Source organism: Magallana gigas, chromosome 4 (assembly GCF_963853765.1).
Source record: "Magallana gigas chromosome 4, xbMagGiga1.1, whole genome shotgun sequence".
Classification (NCBI taxonomy): domain Eukaryota; kingdom Metazoa; phylum Mollusca; class Bivalvia; order Ostreida; family Ostreidae; genus Magallana; species Magallana gigas.
This window is the reverse complement of record NC_088856.1, coordinates 36804370-36824324: the sequence shown is the minus strand read 5'-3', so window position 1 is coordinate 36824324 and position 19955 is coordinate 36804370. Positions and strand designations below refer to the sequence as shown.

Sequence of the window (19955 nt, the reverse complement as noted above, 5' to 3'; positions counted from 1 at the left end):
ATACATCGTCTATATATACAGATGTACATGTATGATCTGTATTTTTACAAGTATACAGTCATGTTATTTCAGCATTGGTATTAATTGGGGCGTTGAGGCCGGGCGTGGGAAGAGGACGGGAGTGTCCAACTTTAAAACACACTGCTCCTATTGTCTGATATAGAGACAAATTTAATGGTTACTTTAACTTTGAAGGCGATAACGGTGAAGAAGAAAAAAAGAAAACTTATAACATGTAATTGATTGTATGTGTTATTCTTATCTCACCTTCATCCTTTTTGTGAAGTTCATTCTAAATCTATTATCTTAGACGTTTGAACAACTTTTGTAACATACATGATGTAAAGGCTCAGAACATAAACGGGTACCTAAAAGCTGAAAGGGACTACAAAACTTATCAACTTGATGACCTTTCTTTGTGGATAAAATATTGTTGTGGCAGAAATAATTCAATCAAATTTTGATATACATGCTTAGACTTTTCTGAAACATGAAAACCATTTCAGAGACTTTGTTTCCAACAATCTTAATTCGACAAAACAAACATGTTTTGTAAGCACTGAGTGTGGGAACTGTACCCCGAAATGAGTAGTCAGATTCCCGAGGCATTCAGACTGTGAAACTGATTGTTTTGAATATCTTTGTTCTGATGCACTGTCAAAAAATATGATAAGAAACCTTACAAATAAAGTTTCACATGTCATAGTAAAGTGCTGCTACGATTAGGACTCCCCGATGGCCGCTTTTAAACAGTCATCTGATTCTTTCAATCTTTTATTTGTAATCACACCGTTTTAATTAGAGTGAACTGATTTCCAGAGAAAATAATGCGACTTCAATCAAATCTAAATATGTAAAAAAATGTTTAAAGTTTACATGACATTGATTTTTTTTAAAACATGGCGTGCGATTCTCTTGTTCTCTGTATAGCTCTATGATAATTACATGTTCACATGGGTGACTTATGTCTCCATGTATATCCTCACACTTGTCGATGTTAAGGTGGTATGGGGCACCTATCTTTCTTATTGGGATTAAAAAACATAGTAATCAAAATACTTTCACCAGTGTAGAATTTTCGAACTTTGAAATGCACCATGATAATTCTGTAATTTATGCAGTGAGCATGCAGTCATTCGGATCACCACGTCTTTTTTGTTACCGTGTTTACGTAAATGACCGAGAGAGATCAGTGCAAAACCGCAGAGGTGGATTACACTGTAGCAAAAATAGCGTCCCTTTTCTAAGATTCGATTGTTTCGCACGTTTGTTTCATAACGACCCCAGTACTATTTTATAAAAGCCCACTAGGTGTTATATGGAGTGTTATGATATTTATGATATTTGTATTGGAAGTTTTTCATCATTAATGTTTATCAATGATTTGTTTTCTTGTTTTGTTATTGTTGTATTTTTAAGCGTGTTGTGAGGAACGGTTTTTGTTTATTTTGTGTTTTTAGAAATATTTGGTTAAATATAGACAGTCTTATAAAGGACTTTAAACTCTATATACCCGCTTAACAAAATAGATTTTAAAAAAGGTCATCAATTAACCACACTTGTGTAGATAGGACCCGACACTCTATATAACTTGCTTTATCTATTTTGATATATTAATGATCTACGTAATATATTCGCATATATTTCAAAATGCTACATAAGTTTACAATAAATCAACTCACATTATTGTAACTAGCAAAATGTTAACCATTTAATATTCTTTTTTTCTTTTATCATTTATTTAAAGTTATGAACAGATAAATTTTACTATGAAAGCAGTGTGTTTTTAAAAGGGAAATGCAATTTTTTTTCTGTTCTGAAGGGCAACCATTACATTATCAGAGTCCCCCTTCATTAAAAGTTTTAAGCTTAAGGTTTTATAAGCGTGACTAAATTATAATTTTCCTCATATTTTTTGTATTTACTATGGCATATTACTCGTTCGTTGAATAATATCTATCGGCAAAGTGTGTTTGTTTCCAAACTGTTCCAGTGTTTGAAAATGTAAAGTTTGTTTTTAAACTTATTATTCTGGCTGTTTTAGTAATCGTAGCATTTGGTTGACGTCGTTTGCTTCTTAGGACTAAATTTCTACGTATTACCTTTTGTTGTGCATATTCCATTAATAATTTGGTCTACTTCCTTATCAGAGTAACCTCTCTTGGATCGTATCGGAGCTAAAATATGCATATCGCCGAACTTTACATAACGTTAGATTATATACTCTACTTTAGAGACATGATTTTAAAACAAATCTCGATTTTAAAAAAACCACGAGATCGGTCCTTTAAAGATTGCTTGAATTGTTGATTTAAAGATAGATGGATCCCTTGTATTTGATACATTCTTGTACATGTATCTGACTTTTCAGGTGATGGTATCCCACCATGCTACATCCTATAACTGTATAATGTGTTTGTAGTTTTTTTCATTAAATTCAATTCCGAATTTTTACGAGCGTTTGTTATCGCAGAAAAAGTGACATATACCATTATTTTGTATGTTTTACGAAAATGATTAACGTTTGGATTTTCAATTTGCAAGTAATGTTTTGGTTGCAGTTGGCGCAACACACTGAGGTATACTGGCATTTGTCCACAATAACTACCGGTATTGTGTTGCTATTAGTAATTTTTCGATGTGACCTCCTAGGACACGAGAAAGTGTAACGTTTCATTTTTTCAAGGTTGTTGGATATCAGCCAATCAGAAAACTAAGCTTTTACTTAATCATATACTCATACAAGGTATACGTAGTTACATGCAGTTCTATTGCTCACAGAACAAGTCCGCCTAGCACGCTCTCTCTCTCTCTCTCTCTCTCTCTCTCTCTCTCTCTCTCTCTCTCTCTCTCTCTCTGGTCGTTTTCATCTCAAATGTGATGCTTAAAAAGATAAGTTATTCTTTTATTTACTTATTTCGGACAACGTTTTAATTAATGCATCTTTTTTTTTTTAAATCATATTCCGTCAACCATATCAGACATATTGCGCCGTTTGTAAATAAAGTCTTTTTGCTAACTTTAATAGACAAGATTCAAACTAGTAGTTTCTAATATAACTTATAACTCAGAACAATTTGATATTTTTAATACATAGTTACATACCTATTATCATATCGACAGCAATGGAAAATAGTCATTAATAAAAACCGATACAATGTTATTAAAAAAACATACACAGGTTTACATGAATGATGTCTATGTACGTCAATGTATACTGTGGATACAAGTAACTGTACAATGTAACAGTGTTGTTGTTACATTGTCTTACAACATACGCACAGTACCTAATTATTGTATGGACATAAATGAACATATATAATGTTCACTGTAGATACTTGTACACTATCACTTTGTTGGTGAGTTGTCCCATCCAGAGATTGTTGTCATCATCCACACACACACTACGGGGATAATCTACCCCTTGTTGTTCTGTGAATAGTAGAGTCAAGAACCGACCATTCTGATCCAGGAGATGAACTGTGTTGCTATAACTATCACACACCAGGATGTGACCGAGTACATCAGTACATATTCCACAGGGATGAAACCCTGACCCCTGACCTGTGTAGGAGAACCTATGTTGTTCTGATTTATCCACCACCACTACAGTATCATTGCCATAGTCTGATACACAGACATCACCATTGATGTTTTCTGTGATGTATTGTGGATACTTGTACAATTTATGTCCTTTGTTGTCTCTCTGTATGTTCTGTATTTCTATCCCTGTCTTGTTGTACCTGGTGACTTTACCCTCTTCATCTGTCTCCATCCCCACCAGTATGTCCCCGTTGATGTGGGAGGAGTGTATACTGACTGGTTTCCAGTCTCCTGTTTTTATGAATTCAGTGATTGTATTATTCTGTGTTATCCTATTGATGACGTTGTTTCTGTCTGTATAGATTAGATCCCCGTCCTGTGTGACTGTGTGCCGGTAGCTTCCTGATCCACCACTGGTTTGTATCTTCTGTAGCTGATTCCCTTGAAGATCTATTTGGACAAAGTTGCCATTACTATCACTGACCCAGAGTCTGCCTGATTTACCCAGTGATATATGAAATACATTATCAACAACTAGTACTGTGTACTCCCTGACCTTGGTGACGGAGGAAGACAGAGACAGTGTTCGTTTCACGTCAGATTTCTCTCTCCCTTGTTTACTTTGTTTCCCTGTAGGTTTCAACTGTGTTGAGGCAGTCTCCATGGGTTTTATTTTTCTGTTCTCAGGTTTAGTGTTTTGAATAGTTATTCTACCCAGTAGTTTGGCGATATCTTCCTTGCTAAAATTACCGGCAGTAAAGATGGGTGGAACTGGTTTGGATGTCTCTGGTAAAGGCCGAATGATAAAGCTTTCTGATTTGAGAGCATATGTTATTTGTTCTATGTTTGTAGATGATTCATCTAGATAGGTGATGTAGTCATCTATTTTTTGAGTTTGGCCGTTAAATGTTTCTAATAATGACTGTTCAATTTTGTCGACTTGTTTTATATTTTCTGATGTGACTGTGTCTACGAGCTTTTTCATAGACTCAGCTTCAGCCTTCATGGACGTTCTTATGCCGTCCATAATCTTCTTTATTTCTTTGACATCGCCAGCAATTTCTTTTTTCAAAACTTGAGAAGTTGGCTCAAAATAATTTCTAATTTTTGCAATTTCTTCATGACATAGGGAAATATTTTCATCAAAGTCTATTTCTAGGTCAGTAAACGCATGGCCGCGATGTTCTTCTGTAGCTGTGCATTTGTAACAAATGGGAATTTGGCATTCCTTGCAGAGAAGAACCATTTCTTTTGTTGGGTGGATCTGGCATTTCTCGACAGGTAGTTGTCGTTTGCGTTGTTTATAAGGGACTACTTCATGGATCTTGGTTTTTTTATTCTTCTGATGTTCATCTCTGCATTGTTCACACATTTGTTGGTGACAGTCATTGCAGTAAAACTGGCAGTTCCTCTCACAGCCTTCAGTGCCACACACCAAATAATGCTGGGCGTCGGGTGGTATTTGGGATTTAGATAATGCCATCTGAAATGAGAAATGTGCCAGTATTTTTATGAAATCTGTAACATTTATTTTGCCATTAAAAATCGCATGAAGTCAATCATTTCTACCAACCCCCCTCTTCCACACACACGCACACATACATTTATGTATAAGCATTTTGACATCTAGAATAGTTTATTAGATAGAGGTGTTTGATTTTGTCCATTCCATATTATTATCAACTTTTTGGATGTCTATACCAATTTCTATCTAGGCATCTCTAATAATAATAATTACATTAAGGTACAGTCAATCGCGGATTCAGACATTTTTTTTGCAAAGGGGGGGGGGGGGTGTCAAAGGGGTCTGCCGGTTTGGGGGGGGGGATAATTTTACAATGTGAATGTAGTAATCTTTGAGTTTCTAGGGACCCACCCCCTCCCCCTCCGTTCAGATCCGAGCATGGTAGCTTTCCTTACTAATCAGTTTTAGACTATTGATCAAAATGAAACAGAGCGAGTCTCATTTGTTTGTTAACCAGATCATTTGGTTCAACAGGGTTTGAATTTAGAGGGGGCGCCAGATTTAGGCAAGGTGTCTGGGCAGCCCTGGTGGGGACCCAGATAACGATTGAACTTTTTTATACATTTGTAAATAAAAGACCTACAAAATCCTATCAAAACCCTCTGCCATGCAGAAATATAAGAAACATTTCTTTTTCCTTACGAATGGCTATAAATTAATCAGTTAAAAAAAATTAAGTTCAATGGGACGATGTATAATAAACATGGAAGAGTCGGTTGAGACACAACATGTACCTAGTATAACAAACTACATGTATCTAAAATCGAATGACTGGCCACATTTGAACCCAAGGAGAGGTTAATTGAAATAGGAAATGGACTTTCTATGTACGTTACACACGGTTTTTTTAATTTTATACAACACGTTGAAATCAATTTAATGTAGAGAAATCCCATGAGTTCCCAAAAAGTTCATAATTAAGACTCGGAAGTTGTATATTTTCTTTCATCGAAGGAGTATAACTTTGTTTTGACAATTTTATAGAAGGGGCGCGCGCCGGGTGCGCCACCCTCTTAATCCGCCATTGGTTTACAATATACAATTATATAAGAACACGTACAATTTATATGTAAACAAATTAAACATTAGTGAATGTATGAGCCGATGGTAGAGAATTTTAAAACGCAAGTCATTTTGTTCAAAATGGCCACTACTTTCGGTTTAGTATAAGAACTTCAATATAGAATTACCCAACGTTAAGCGATCAAATAATCTGGACTTAATCCATATCAATGATATTGAACTAAATCAATATCACGCTTAGGAAATATTTTGATCATCAGATACAATTATTCTTACTTACCATCAACAGCTGATCAATGTGACCTTAAAAGTATTTCGTTCGGAATGGCGTCGATGACACCTGAGAGAATACGTACGAGACTTGTGTATCCTACTTCCTTGTTGTAGAGTTTAAAGGATTTAAATCTCCTGGCTACAGACCTTGAACAAACAAAACAATTTATTTGCATGGAGGATAACTATTTTTTTATATATAGGGGCATTATACAACTAGAGCAAAATGATATTTGTAAACAGTGTGTTGATCATGCAAGAAATAATGTCATAAATATAATGGTTATAAAATAAATTACCGTTTTGTAATACAGAAATACAAAAAGGGGGGTAGAGAGTGTAAGTACAAGTATTCATGAATAAGGTCCGGTAAATATTGCCTCGGATACATATAACTGTATATAGAATGTATATATTGTTTATTTATGTACATATTTAAGTGTAAATAAAAAAAATAACCATGATACTTTTACTATAATTAAATGTGAGAGTGTAGAATGATTTTCAACCACCTGAAATGCAAATTAGATTCGGATGAGGGATGCTATGCGCGAATTCATTTTTTTCTGCATGGATGAGATAATCAATATCTTTGATGAATTTTTTAAAGACGGTCTATTCATCTTATGATTTTACTAGCATTTTAAATTTACTCATGCTTGTTATGCTGGGTGAATTTGAATGTAAGAGCCATTCAATAGGATTTCTAAAACTGGGTTTTAACTCGAGAATTCTTTATCAAGCCTGATAGGTCCTAGACATGTGGTTTTTGCCACCTCACTCTTTTTTTGCATTCTCGGCGGATTCAGAATTTACTGACACTTGTTGACGGCAATTATACCTTTATCCGCAGGTCTTCGATTCAAATTAACATTTATATAATTCAAATGGCCTTGATGTTGTAGTATACATGTGTACATCTGATTGAAGATACATTCGTAAATACTTGGGTATTTAATAATACAAATACATGTACTGATAAATTTATTATATATTATAGAGAGTTATTTAGGTATACGATCCATAACAGCCTCAGATGCATAACATATATACTATGGGCTTAATATCAGCTTCTGATACAGTATTTTCCTGTTTAATTATCAGTATGAAAGAGTATAGAATCTGATCTAATATATGACCTTTTCCTGTTCTTTAGGACTTGCCATCGTTTCCTTGTCAACCACAGAACCAATTTCAGCCAATCATTTTTGGGTGTCTGATTCTCATTGAAGACAAAGATCCCTTTCAATGGGAATAATAAGAAAATTGATAATAAATATATTTTGATTTTTGTTTTATAATCCAAATAAAACAAGAAGCTAGTGATTTCGTTTATCTAAAACTTTTATAATATATACTTGCTTGTATATGGTATTTTTTTTCAAACCATGACCAAGTGATAGAAGCTTTTATTTTACAAAGAAAAATATGTTAAAGAAAAGTGAGGCTTTTATCTGGTAATTGTAAAATATCTGCAAAAGCAAGCATATATTTATCATTATCATGAACAATAACGATTACTCCTTTAGGTCTGGAAGTTCGAAAAGAGTGATGATTCAGGGGCGGAGGTACTTTTGTTCACAAGGGTGACATCATTTAGTTAATTTTTTTACTTACTCGATTCTTGTCGTTAAAAACGTATTAAAAAGTAAGGAGAGAATTACTTGAATTTTCTTATATTATCATTTCAGAGATTTTTTATAGATGCCATGTCAAGGCCACACTGGGAAGAGTTGAGGGGGGGGGGGAGAGATTAAACTTAGATTGTAAGAATATACGATACGGAAAAAATTTTCGCAGACAGAATGTGTACATGTAATATGATTTGATGAAAATTGGATAAAAAAAATCTGAAGATGATTTTTTATAAATCTGATTATTACCAGTATACATGCACAAAAGAAAAACCCTTTTTTTAACTGTTCAATTTTATTATTTTTATCAACATCAGAAATAAGTCTCACACATAAAAATAATTACATTAACTAGACATCAAAGAGTTTATGAGAGTGTCAATGGTACACTTAACTGTTCATTAACATATTAAATTTTCATAAACATGTACATGTGCATGTACTGCATAACATCTCAGAACTGAAAAGGATGGCGTAAATAAGAGAACGTTTGTTCATGGAATGTTTGTGTAACAATCACATACATGTATGTACTATATCAAATATAACATAGTTCTGTTAAGAAGTATATAAATGCAGTTTGGCTACATTTGCTTTTTACAAAGTGTAATTTCTAAGTAGTTAATGTTCAAGAGCAGCTAGTAAAATAGCAAATGGATCATAAAGTTATTTTAACATTCCATTTTATAGAAGAAATGTCATTTATAAGTACAGGTATAAAACAACAAGAGAATTAGAAACTGTTAACAAGGAAATATTGCAGATTCCAGGAGGGTGAAATTTCGTAGATTTATCCATCATTTCATATTCTTAAAACAAATTCTTTTACAAAAAAAACAACTTTTAATATCACTATATAAGGAATGAACTTTCTAATCACTTTTAATTGTTATACATGGAATATCTCTCTCTCTCTCTCTCTCTCTCTCTCTCTCTCTCTCTCTCTCTCATTCTCTCTCTCTCTGTAACATTTAAGTGTACAGGATACAATGAATTAACACATGACCATCCAAATGTTAAACTCCTTTGGTTATATAACAGAGATAAAAGTACATCTTTAACGAATCAGATAGGATTTCTTTGTAGGGATATCATCTTCACAAGAATATAGTATTGTCATCTTAGCTGATATATATAAACGTAGGTAAATTAAAATCATGTCAAAATACCTATTTTTGGTTGTATTTTGAAGAAAAACAATCTTTTAAAAAATAAACTCTATAAAAATGCATTTCTCAATAATGACTGCTAATCAAACGGATTTCTGATTTATGGGGACTAAAGCCTTAAAAGTTGGGTGTACATTAAATACGAACTTCAAAATGATTCCTCATTCACATGCTAAAATTCTAAGACTACAAGCTTAATTAAATTAAAGCTTAGTGAAATAAATATTGACATAATCATAACGCATCTAATTAACTAATACCAAAAATACCAAAAAAGAACCCACAATGTGCAAACTATAAATTTAAAGTAATTCTTAATATGAACAGGAACAAAAAAACACATGATTTTTTAATCACAATACATATTGCCACGTATAATATCAACCTTGAATTTAACAATTTGAAATTACCTTGACATATTAATTCAAAGGTCACAAAATATGAAATGATTAAGTTAAATCCACCTTTGAACCTTGAACAAAATGGTATTGGCTTCACTTTGAACCTAGTACACAGTTTTAATCCTGTATGCGTACAGTTCAAAGTTTGGGAAAATAAATGAATCCAAGGACAGAGAGACTAATTTTAATAACTTTACACTACATATTATTGTAGTTTTTCCTGATATTCTATTGCATAATCTTAATCAATATTAGGCATAAAAATTGCACCAAAAGATACGTTCTGGCCAATTCTTGATAAAAAAAAAATATCAGTCTTAAAGCAAATTCAGTCACAGTGGTCAAGATTCTTGGGAATGTTATGCTTGAAGTTGACATTCTATTGCACAAAATTATATGAATATACATATATTATTAGTAATTTTTTTTTTTATTAAAAGTCCTCAGAAAAAAATTGTTCAGAACTTGTTCTTTAAACTATGCCTTAACCAAGAGTGATCAAGAAGGAAACCTAACAGTAGGAATCAAGACATATATACATTTATAATAAAATACATACTCAGTCTAGTATATGTAATAATGTGTATGGATCTATCAATATGTCATATCTAGGGACTGTGGATTGGGGTGGGCGGGGGTGGGGCGGGAATTGTGTGTGTCGTTTACTACACGTTTAAATAGGTCAATCAGCCGAGAACTTATTGAGTGAATGCAAGTTGTCTGTTTATGGCACAAACATTATTAATTGCGTCTCAATAAATTTTAAATATAATGGCAGTTTTTAATACTGTTGTCTGTGTAAGAATTGTCTAGATGCAGTAGTCCATAACTTGTAGTTAAATACTTATTAACAAACATATTATTAACAGTACTCATTGTTATATACAAACAGTACACAACTTTCGATAGTTATTAAGTAGTCTCCTATAGTCAACAATTTATTTTTGACTTTGAGATTTACAGCTATAATTCATATAAATAAATGCTTTCGAAAAGAACCAAAATAACTTTATAACATGCACAACGTAATTGAATAATTAATGTTAATTACATAACAAATAAATCATAGATTAGAGTTTTGAGATCACTTGTTTTAACGTCTCATGCCTAAAAAAAATATATAAATATACTGTATGTAAAATCAATTCTGGGATAAGTACATGTATCTCACATTAGTGTTAACGACATAGTATTAACATCTGATATAAGTCAATTCACTTAACTTTCTCAAAATTTAACAAGATTAAAATTGCATCATAATTTTTTTCTAAAAAAAAAAATTAAGTGGTTATTTTTATATCAGAAATATTTTAATTTGAAGGAGTAACAGTACCTTAATTATATTAAATTAAAATTAATGTTGATGCTGCGTAATATGAAATTAATGGAGCACGAAATAAAACTTAAGTTTCCCTTAAATAAGATAAATTCGTTTGTACTTGTAAATGAGTTTGTAGCAGTGTTAAAAGTATATATATGCACCCTCTCTTCTACAAATCATACACCTCAACAGATAAACATGGATATATACATTAACATGTTACATGTAGTAGTTGACGTATACTGGTAAAATAGATATGTCATATATACCGGTATATTAAATGCAATATACTGAATTTGCAGTGCACTGAGCATGCATCTAATAAGCATGTCATTGAAAATACATTTCTCTGTTTAATATTTCATTCAAGATACTTCTAGTTTTCTTAAACATCAACAATTTTACAATATTTGCCAGTATAACAGTACCATTTTTTTGCTTTGCCGTCTTAATTAACACTAACAAACAAATGTATCCTTCAATGTATGAACAACGTTAATTGTGTTAAAAAATTAAGACCACAACAACACGATTGCATACTTGAATTTACAAGTGGGTTTTTTTTAACACAATTACCCTCCATAACTCTGTGGTGCGTAGACGTGGCCAATTTTGAGTTGCTTGGTTGTTAATTAGCTGAAAGACCTATGTGACCTCACCAAAGATGGCGTGGGTGTCATTCTTACACTGCAACATCCTCACCTTTTATTTCAAAGTAGGGAGATGTAGACGCAAATAGAAAAATAGTATTTTCTTTGTAGTAAAACCTGAAAATGATAATCAAAAATGATTTAAATAAATCTTGGATCTTGTTCACTAAAAACAAAAACAGTTGTTATTGCTGACTTTTTGCGGTATCAAGATGATTGCCTAGCAAAATTCGTTTAACCTAAGCCAGAGGGATTTCTTTTAGCTTATTAGAGTATAGTTGTTGTAGTTGTGTTCATTGTGTTTTAAAAAAGATGTCGGTCAATACCTTCCGTTCAATTGCTTCCAGAGTGAACATATATTGTTATATTATTGTTATCTTAGGTTGTTTAGTAAAAAGAAGTTTTTTTTTCAAGAGAAATTCACGTTCCTTATTTTATTCTGTTAGAATTCCTTTTTCAATCAAGGAACATTCGTTTAATCTAAATACATTGAGATATCTGAATTGCGTATTTAGATATATAACAAAAATATTCTGATTGGCTGATTAATAAATAGAAATTAAAGTACTTAAAAGCACACATCAGCAACCAGTTTATATGAATATATAAATATATAATACCATTAAGTTTTAAATGGTTATACCAAAATTACCCTAAAGTACCCAAAATTCAGTAAGTAGTGTCCTTATACAGTTGTCCACTGACTACGGTAGGTCTAGAAAAGAGATTACTGTAAAACACTTATGCCCCCTCCCTTGCAAACATCTGCAAAAAAAATGGATTTAAACTACAAATTATTGAAATTTTTCAAAGTCCAATGCACATTACTCTGTCAAAAAGTGCTTGATCGTACCCAAAATTAAACTTGACCTAGATATAATTATGATAAACCTTTATACTATTTTTCTATTTCAATATGTGACTCCTCTGCGAAGAAAATGAACGAAAACTGCAAATAATTGAACTTTTTCTACGTCCACGGGGCTTAACTCTGTATAAGATTGCTCAATCGTACCCAAAATTAAATAATCATATCGGGACTAAAATATGCATATCGCCGAACTTGGTGTTTGTTATCTTATATTCTTATCTTTGTTATCTCTGTCGCAATTTATTCAAATCATTCCGACTCGCACATTTATAGATAATACAAATAACTGTATTAAATTTTCGAAATTGCACTACGATTGGTTTTATAATAGTCTCCATAGCCCTTGCCAAATGTCCTCATTCAAATTACTTTTAGAATCTAAAATAAATCGCTAAGACAGCACGTTAATAATTTACCGTGTATCTTATGATGCGCACTATTGATATCAAGAAAATTATTAAAGTCAACAAAATATGATTCGTGAATCAGCGACATCGCTTGACATTATGTGATTTAACACATACAAGTGTCATTCAAGAAAAGAAAAATGATTTGTTCATTGTTCAAAATCCATGGACTCATGGTTTTGTGTATTAAGGGAATTGTAATCGTACCGGAGTTGACAAATTGAATTATCCGGAATATATTCAATTCTAGCTATATAATAAAATCAATAATTCATAATGATGCGATATGTGAACACCATCGTTGGCACATGGTGTCATTTCCTTCCTTTATTCTTAAAAAAAAAATGATTTCTCTCTCTATCCTTATACATGTAAAAATAAAAACAAAACACATAACGAGTATTCCCTCTTTTTATCCTACATGCATCTATATAAAAAAAACCCTGATATTTCAATCTCTTTATCTACCTACATGAATATACAGGGACATCAGTATCCTTTGAAATATACATGTACCCATGCAGGCGTACGCGCAGCTTTTTTTAATGGTACATATGAACTCTCTTAAAATAAATTCTTTTCGAGTTTTTTTTTAACAATTATGATGTAATATATATTAAAAACATATTGACAAATTTGCAGTATCATTTTTCATTTCATTGTTGTTATTTAAAAAAAAACCAATGTTGGCCAAATCAGAAAGCGAAGATATTCATATCTCTCTGAAGAAGACATGTTATCTCTCAGATTTTTATTTCCAATACGGAGAACATCAACATGCATGTATTGTACATATATTGTAAATAGAACCATTTTAACAAAGCCATGGACTTTCAGAAGGACGTAGCTATTTATTTCTTGCGTCAAAACAAGTTTAAAATGACGCTGGTTTCAAGCGAAATATACACCGATTGTGTAGTCTTGTCTCGAAAGCCAAACAAATCTTGTTGATTTCAAAGAGCCATGGCTGAATGGTCTACAATGAAACAGACAGACCTACGTCACATTGCTGTTTCACACAACTAACCAAACTCCAAGCATTTGTTAAAATGGTTCTAAATGGAATAATACTAACTAACGGGGGCTCAGTTACAGATGCCATATACTTCCTCACTTTTTATATAAAAAAAAAATCCTTACAGATCATCCGGAATAAAATACAGAATATTTAAACATTTTTAAAATCTATTTTTTCGGAATGAATTGTTTTTACTGAAAATTATTTTCATTTTAGAAAAAAAGAAATGAAGCTGACCTTTAGAACAATACTTAATTTACTTTTTAATCAACGCCAAACCAGCAGATGGGTATTAATATGCAATTCAAATTACATCTTATAAAGATATATTTTCTAACAAAAAAGTCTTATTAATAATAATGCTATCTAAATTTAGTTCAATCTCTGTATATATGCGAAAGAAAATCACATCATATAATCTGTTTGTAAACATTCGTGGTTTTATATGGATTTATTAAGTTTTCTTGTTGTAAGTAGAAATCTATTTGCTATTGTGTCTTTGAGTCCAAATAGAAATATGTGGGTTATTGAGGTTAGGTTATGAACGGTTGGCAATTGAAATTTAGATGATATTAGCAAGTCTTTGAGCAGAATTCTCGATTAGGGGTGGTCGCACTAAATCACCGGGTTTCGTAACGAGAGAAATGACTAAATGCGCGAAGATATGTTTTGCTCGTAGGATATAAGAGAAGGTAAAAAGGCGGCTTTAATTTGTAAAGTTGTGAAAACCAAGGTTTTGATAGGATTTTACTTCACACAAAAAACCACTGAGGATAAAGTTAGCCCCCAGTTCTTAGAGAAATGTGAGATTAAAATGAAAAATAAGATATTGTCTAAAAATAATAATGCTAAAAAAAAATCAAATGCGATAAGCAAGGAACGACTGTGTTTATATCAATGATACTATATATGATTGATTTACATAAGCCGTAGCTGCATGGCCTTCCATACAGTACCGAGGTAAGATATAGGAGTGACAAATATAGCATGGACTATTTTACATAATTGCGTTATTTAAGAATTTTGTCAATGGACGCTAAATTTGAGATAACGCTTTATCGGGAAAATCCAATCGAGATGATTTGCTCGCAATTTTCTGGCAAGGGAGCTCTACTTAGCAGTAGTATGGTCACTGGCTTTACGTGCAATTGTGGGGGCGAAGTTGTTTAGGTCATAATCCACTTGACGTTACAGGGAGCAAGCGCTCTACCATGTGACGAAATTAGTGGCTTATAAAAATCAATTTGTAGTGTGCTATAGCGTACTAATAAATTTACAATTGCATGTATGTCATTTAAAAAAAAAAAACATGAGATAGTTTTTGAATTAAGAATCTTTACCGTCAGCCTTTTGCATTCTACAAAACCTTTTTTAAACGCATTTTTAAAAAAAAATAAAATTGTTTGATTTTTTTGGTCTACATAAACTTTTATGATAAAATATGCAAATGAATATTGAATCATTTTGGTTACTGTATGCAAACAATCTCAATGCTTGCTAGAATTTAAATATTCTTATTCTTTTTTTGCAACTTAGAGGAGCAGACAAAAGCAGCGGGGAAAGCAGACGACAGGGTCAAGCGGTCGCCATTTGTTCCGAAATTCATCGGTAAACGCGATGACGAAAACGAAGCCGCATTGCTAAGCTTTGAGGCAGCCATTCGGGACGAACTCCTGAGCCAAGAGCCTTTTGACATTTATCCTAGTGACGCAGACGACGCATTTGAGCATGAGGCTCGCATGAATAGACAGTTATTAGTCGACAAGCGCGATAGCAACCCGCTTGGAAAAAGAACAGCTCCGATCCTTGGCTTTAAACGGTTTTCACCCCGTGAAGAATTAAAGAGGTCCACCATTTTGGTTCCCGAAGACATTTCAGAGTTCGACATGAACAAGAGAGGAAATCTACCGATGTTCGTCGGCAAGCGCAGGGCTCCCTTTTTTGTAGGAAAACGTCGCATGCACCTTGTGGTGGGGAGAGGAGGCAAAATGAACAACCCAAAACTTGTGGGAAAACGAGGAACGCCTCTCTTTGTTGGGCGGCGGCGGGCGGATACAGACGACAAAACTATTTATTATAGCTATATAGCACTACGCAGGTCAGTGCCAGACGAGTTGCGCATGCACGATAGTATTGCAGATTCTTTGCTTAATGGCGATAACTTTTATTCTGCAGCTGACACGGGGAGTGGGGTTTTAGACATCCCAGATGATGAGGACAGCTTATCAAATTCGTCCAGTCAAAAGTTTAAGCGTTTTGAAACTCCAGTGTTTATAGGAAAAAGAAATAGTTTAATAGCAGACTTGGCGAGCGCCAAGCAAGCGCATAGTCAATTACTCCAAAAGCGTTTCGAGCCACCCATGTATGTAGGTAGGCGGAGCGAGCAACCCACTCAGGCGCATAGAGCACAAGTACAATACCAGCAAGGGTCCATATCGTACATGTAAGTCCAAACCTGTCTGTGAGTCAACCTCGTTTTTCATTGCAATGAATTCCTTCGTCAAAGCAAACCTTTTGGTAACCCTTCTCCTATTCCATAAGACATTGTACTTTGTAAACCTAGTTCCATCGCATGACTTTAAAGGACTTCTTAAAAACAGACAAACGCAAAAACTCTAGATTAATTCTTTAAAGAGAATGAATTGTCTGAGATGCTTTATTTTTAAGTTATTAACATTTTTTACCTTTCATAAATAAAAAAAAAATTATTTCAAGATGGATTGAGCGTTTGTGAGGACACCACTAGAAAAATTTCCAATAGCTACTAATTGTTCCCTGCGCATGCGTTAACACCTAGTTCCCACGTCCTGTTTTTTTTTAATACACAAAACCGCCATAAAATATTTCATGAAATGTATCAAATTTGATGAAATAAACACGTTTTATAGACCTAGTGAGAATCTATCAACCGGGGACTAAGCCCGAGGTCGATCTATTTGTATTAAGTATATAAAATATAAACATAGACTGAAATCCAAACGAAATACATGTAATAATATTTGAGAAAACAGACGTTTCTATCGTTACGTCACAGTATTGCACGTGAATTAAACTTCCCCAAAGCTTGAAATCAAAATCTATTTCTAGTATGTCAAGCTGTAAAAACTTTCAGACTTTAGTATATATACGGTTTATAAAAAGATTATGTTACAACATTTTACTAATTAAATTCCTCGGAAAAGTACAATACTATGATAGTGACTTTTTATATTGAATTTAATTTAATTTCCAAAGTTGATAGATCTAATCAGCTGTCTTATGCAATACTGGGATAGTTTATAAATAAAAAAAATAGCTGAATTACATGTTAATAAGAAGTAACTGTTTGTTAAGAAGCGAGCGAGCGGCGCTTATTGCATGTTCATAGGAAGAGTATTGCGCATGTGAGCATGCATGAAATACATGTGTATATTACGTAGTGTATTATGTGTAACACACAAAGGTTGTATGCAGCAACTTCATGAAGCGACCCTGGTTTTGGTCAATAAAACACCAGCGTTCATTTCCTTGAGTAGAGATGGGATGATACTTCTTGTAGTTCGTAATTGAATGAACACGATGTTTCATAAGTTTATTTTTCCTTCCATCAAATTCCTTTATTTCATCATATAACATAAGAATTGTTTCTAGTTTTTTTTTAATTATTTCATTTTTTTTCTTCAAATAATTACACACAGATTGTATATACAGTGTATGCAATACGCATGTATGCACAGGTTTTTAGTGGACATGAAATCTTGTGCATGGCGATATTTAAAACTTAAGTATGGAATATGTATTTTTTAGACATTAAATGTTGCATGCTAACTGAATGCAGTGGTGATCGGCTATCTTGTGGTTATGTTGTGGTAACGTGATATTGAGCGATATCAAACTTATAATTTAAATATATAATATAAACTTGTATATTATTACATGTACATGTATTTATTGGAATGGTATCTTTAAGTTTCTTTGAACAATATTTCATCATACATTGATTCTGCCTCTGCAGAATTCGTCACATTACATGATCAATATCACAATATTTCTAAACTTTAACCGATAGTTGTAGATGTCCATGCTTGAAATTGGGGGTTAGGGTGCGGAGGGGTGGGGGGGGGGGGGGGTGAGCAATGCATTTGTTTCATGTCTGACTACTCAAATAACACAATCTGAATTTTTGTAAGGATTCTGCCATCTCTTACAATTTATTTTCGATCGATAAATTAAATATTTCGGGATACCACGTATCAATAATAAGACATTTTATTCTCACAATCTACTTTTTGATCTGCAAGCTGTACTTTTAATCGACAAATACAAAGGGGGAGGAAGGGGGGGGGGGGGTATAAGTGTATTATATGAAACATTTCTGTTAAAGGACACAACCAGGAAACATGACTACTAATATCGTCTTTTGATATTGGATTCGAGAGAAAATTAAATAAATCATCTTCTTGTTCTCCTTTTTTTAGATGATTCCGATCAGGAGAATCTTCTTAGCTCTGCAATAAGAGGATTGACAGAAACCAGAATTGGTACACCAGACGATCCATTATTAGCTGACTCTCCACTCAACATCAAAGGGGGAGACTTGGAAAACGCCGAAACTTTTGATACTGATCATCTTAAATTACAGAATACTTTGGACGAAAATTGTTCGGATTCTATTCACTCCCCCGTTATTAAAGATTTAAGCGAAGAATTAGATAATAGTGATAACCAAAAAATGGCTGAGAATCCTACGGAAAATCAGAGATCTAAAAAGTACTCCGAATTTCTCGGGAAAAGGTATTCGGAGTTCCTCGGGAAGCGGGGAATACCAAAACGATTTTCGGAATTTCTCGGCAAGCGTCTAGGTCAAATTAAACGTTTTTCGGAGTTTCTCGGAAAGCGACTAAATGATAAAAGATATTCAGAATTTCTAGGTAAAAGAAATCATGTCCAAAAACGTTATTCGGAATTTCTTGGCAAAAAAATTTTATCCCAGAAAACGCTATAGCGATTTCCTTATGGGAAAACGTTACAGCGATTTCCTTATGGGAAAACGAAATATCTGGTCAGAGAAAAGACAGGGGGAGTGGGTTGGAAAATGAACTTTTATATCGGAACAATATTGTATTGAAAATTTGAAACATATCAACCATTTCTTTCTATCCAATCTTCTATGATGTTCAAAGATTATATCGACGGATAAACCTGCATACTTGTTTATATATCTATAGTTGCTCAATAAAAAAATATTTAATGTGTTTATATTTTGCTTCATTATATAAGAATAAAAAGCACTTCTTATAGGAAGAATTATTTGTCTCTTTCTACCAAAAAAACCCCAAACACTACACTATATACAAATTGTATGTATTTTACAGACTGTTGGGGGGGGGGGGCTAAATAAAGTCAAATGCATATCGAAACTTTAAGTTGAAAATTCTAGCAAAATCTCCTATCAAAGCAAAAGTAAATGGTTGTGCTGAGCTCCTGTGGTTAAAACTAGGTTCAATATTCCCTGGAGAAGAAAGATCACTCCCACAGGAATGTAAAAGATTCCTTAACAAGGTAGTAAAAATGAAATACTCTTGAATTGTTTTTAAAAAAAATGGAATTAAATTATCCCCATAAGAGATATCTCTTTTATTGATGGCTAAGTTTTTATCGAGGGAAAAAACCAATATTTTTAGCTTTTATTGCGTGACATAGAAGCGTTTTCTTTCCGTTTTATAATCCACTTAGAATGCCATATAGTTGGATGGAACATGAATGGAGTGTAGGAACATGAGAACATGTCATAACCAGACACGTAGCATCGTTAGGTAACTAGTTGGGGTTTGTGACAGAACTACCTGAAAATCTTGGCAAACATATTACAAAATATCTTCTAAATACTTATCCTTTTTTGTGGAGAGAGTGGATGGGGTAATATCTTAACATATTGTTTCCATTTTCCAGATAAGCGGAGAGGGGGGTGGGTGGGGGGTGGGGGTGTCAAAATGTTGATTTAAGTGAAAGGACTAAAAACAGGGGCAGGACCCCCCCCCCCCCCTCCGCTACATAGCTTTATTGACATAGAGAAAATACCAGCACTAGATACATGTACGATATAATACTATCTTTAAAAATGATCGTTTTGCATAAATG

The 19955-nt window shown here is 33.2% G+C and overlaps 2 protein-coding genes across 3 annotated transcripts in view; one reads left to right on the top strand and one right to left on the bottom strand.

Annotated features, from left to right (window-relative positions):
• Positions 1-2967: 2967 nt before the first annotated feature.
• Positions 2968-19955, bottom strand: part of LOC105329800 (E3 ubiquitin-protein ligase TRIM71) — a 38334-nt gene continuing 21346 nt past the window's right edge. The window contains exons 1-2 of one of the 2 annotated variants that reach the window (XM_066082331.1): positions 6372-6501; positions 2970-5026 (exon numbers count right to left, since the gene is read on the bottom strand). In XM_066082331.1, the coding sequence (XP_065938403.1) occupies positions 3326-5026; positions 6372-6374 (1704 nt within the window). In that variant the 5' untranslated portion in view covers positions 6375-6501 and the 3' untranslated portion in view covers positions 2970-3325. Of the gene's footprint in view, positions 5027-6371; positions 6502-19955 lie in introns of those variants that run through there. The other variant, XM_066082332.1, reaches the window with a different exon arrangement.
• Positions 15371-18548, top strand: LOC136274745 (MIP-related peptides-like). The gene is made up of 2 exons (XM_066082337.1): positions 15371-15933; positions 18293-18548. The coding sequence occupies exons 1-2, from the start codon at positions 15575-15577 to the stop codon at positions 18294-18296; spliced, it is 363 nt and encodes a 120-aa protein (XP_065938409.1). The 5' UTR covers positions 15371-15574; the 3' UTR covers positions 18297-18548.

What these genes read in the sequence shown, in the direction of transcription:
- LOC136274745 (XM_066082337.1), top strand. Translation starts at nt 15,575, where the DNA reads ATGAATAGACAGTTATTAGTCGACAAGCGCGATAGCAACCCGCTTGGA.